At 54.1% G+C, this 1432-nt stretch overlaps 1 protein-coding gene across 1 annotated transcript in view; it reads right to left on the bottom strand.

Annotated features, from left to right (window-relative positions):
* LOC104499383 (disco-interacting protein 2 homolog B-like) overlaps positions 1-1432 on the bottom strand; it is a gene marked incomplete at both ends in the record, with an annotated part of 11281 nt that overhangs the window by 2299 nt on the left and 7550 nt on the right. Inside the window, one exon of the mRNA XM_010142881.1 lies at positions 428-640. Coding sequence (XP_010141183.1) covers positions 428-640 — 213 coding nt within the window. The remainder of the gene's footprint in view (positions 1-427; positions 641-1432) is intronic.

The raw sequence follows: 1432 nt of genomic DNA, 5'->3' as shown, positions 1-1432 counted from the left end.
TGAACACCGCGCGCCCCCCCCGCCACAGGCGGGCCCCTGCGGTCTTCGCCAGGACAGAGGTGCTGAACGCCACTTGCGTACGGCAGCTTTGGACACGGAGTAGCTCCAAACCGCTGCAGACATCAGCAACACAGTTTACAGAGAGGACGTTGTGCCTGCGGGTCCTGTCAACACCGTCATCACAGCCTGGAGGCTTCTCTGCCTCGATAAGCTCCTGCTCCCCACGGCCCCTTTTCCAACCAACTCCATATTCTCAAAATCTTAGGGAAAAAAACCCATCGTGATGGTGAAACTCCGACAAACCCTGGCAAGGTCCATCAAAACTAACTGAACTCTGGGAGGAATTTCCCCTGCGCCACGGACAGCTCCAGCTTTATCAACACAGTCTGAACTCGAAGCAGTTTTTCTGTTCGTACCCATCTCCTACCTATTCGAGTATTGGCAAATACATCAGCTAGTGACCCACTGGTCCCTTTGCCTTCTCCATGGGAAAGTGTAGAAGATGCTGATGAAGATGTGGATGACCCCTGAACAGATCGGTTGATCCAAGACTCAGCATTCTGTAAGCTCTGATGCAATGCAGCAGAAAGAGCAGCTTGGCGCCTTAGCGACCCCTCGTCCTCGGATGCGGAAGACGTGTCTGTGTGGAAGCAGAAAAGAAAATCTAGCTGCTTAGGGAAAAGCACATGGCACTGAACACGCTCACGTCCCACGTCATGTATCAACGGCACAGGCTTGTAACACCTCTTATCCACGGGCTGTGTCAAACCAGGTTACATCGGCCAGACCAGGAGTTACAGCAGCAACATCCCAACGGGAGCACATTTCCCCTGCGGTTTTGCCCCTGTTTGAAGCACCCGAAAGATTCACCTCCTCAGGCAAGTATCTGTCCGTCTACTCCCTCATCTCTCGTTCCTTTTCCGTTCATGTTCGACAGCATCAGAAGCTGTACTGCCTAACTTTGGTAACCGTGAACTGGAGAGCGAGGGACCAGCGTCACCGTCAGACCTGAACGTTCCCAGGGACAAGGCAGGCACCAGGAAACAAAGGTGCCAGGGCCACCCGCAGACACCGCTTTTCTCTGGTGGTCTAAATGGGTCTGTTTGATTGCAGAAAACAAACAAACAAAAAAACCAACCCCAAAACAAGAGAGAAGCTACAAGGAGGAAGCTCATCCCCCGTTTCCCAGAGCAGGACCCTTGTCTGTCCTAAAGCTGTGAGGGAATGACGGGTTTATCGCAGAGACAGCTCTCGGTACCTCAGGTCGTACAGTGCTACCCAGAAACATTCAGTGAGGCTTTGGCCTAAACCCCCCGTGCTCGTGGCAGCGGCTGCCTGCCCAGGCTCTCGGTGTGCATCAACCCCCTACACCACGCTCTACCTACTGGCCGAAGTAGAACGCAGGCCCGAGCCGCAGGAAGAGTCCAGACCC

The sequence above is a fragment of the Buceros rhinoceros genome, unplaced genomic scaffold (genome assembly GCF_000710305.1).
Source record: "Buceros rhinoceros silvestris isolate BGI_N320 unplaced genomic scaffold, ASM71030v1 scaffold21909, whole genome shotgun sequence".
Lineage (NCBI taxonomy): Eukaryota > Metazoa > Chordata > Aves > Bucerotiformes > Bucerotidae > Buceros > Buceros rhinoceros.
Note: the sequence above shows the minus strand (reverse complement) of the source record. Positions and strands in the feature narration are given on the sequence as shown.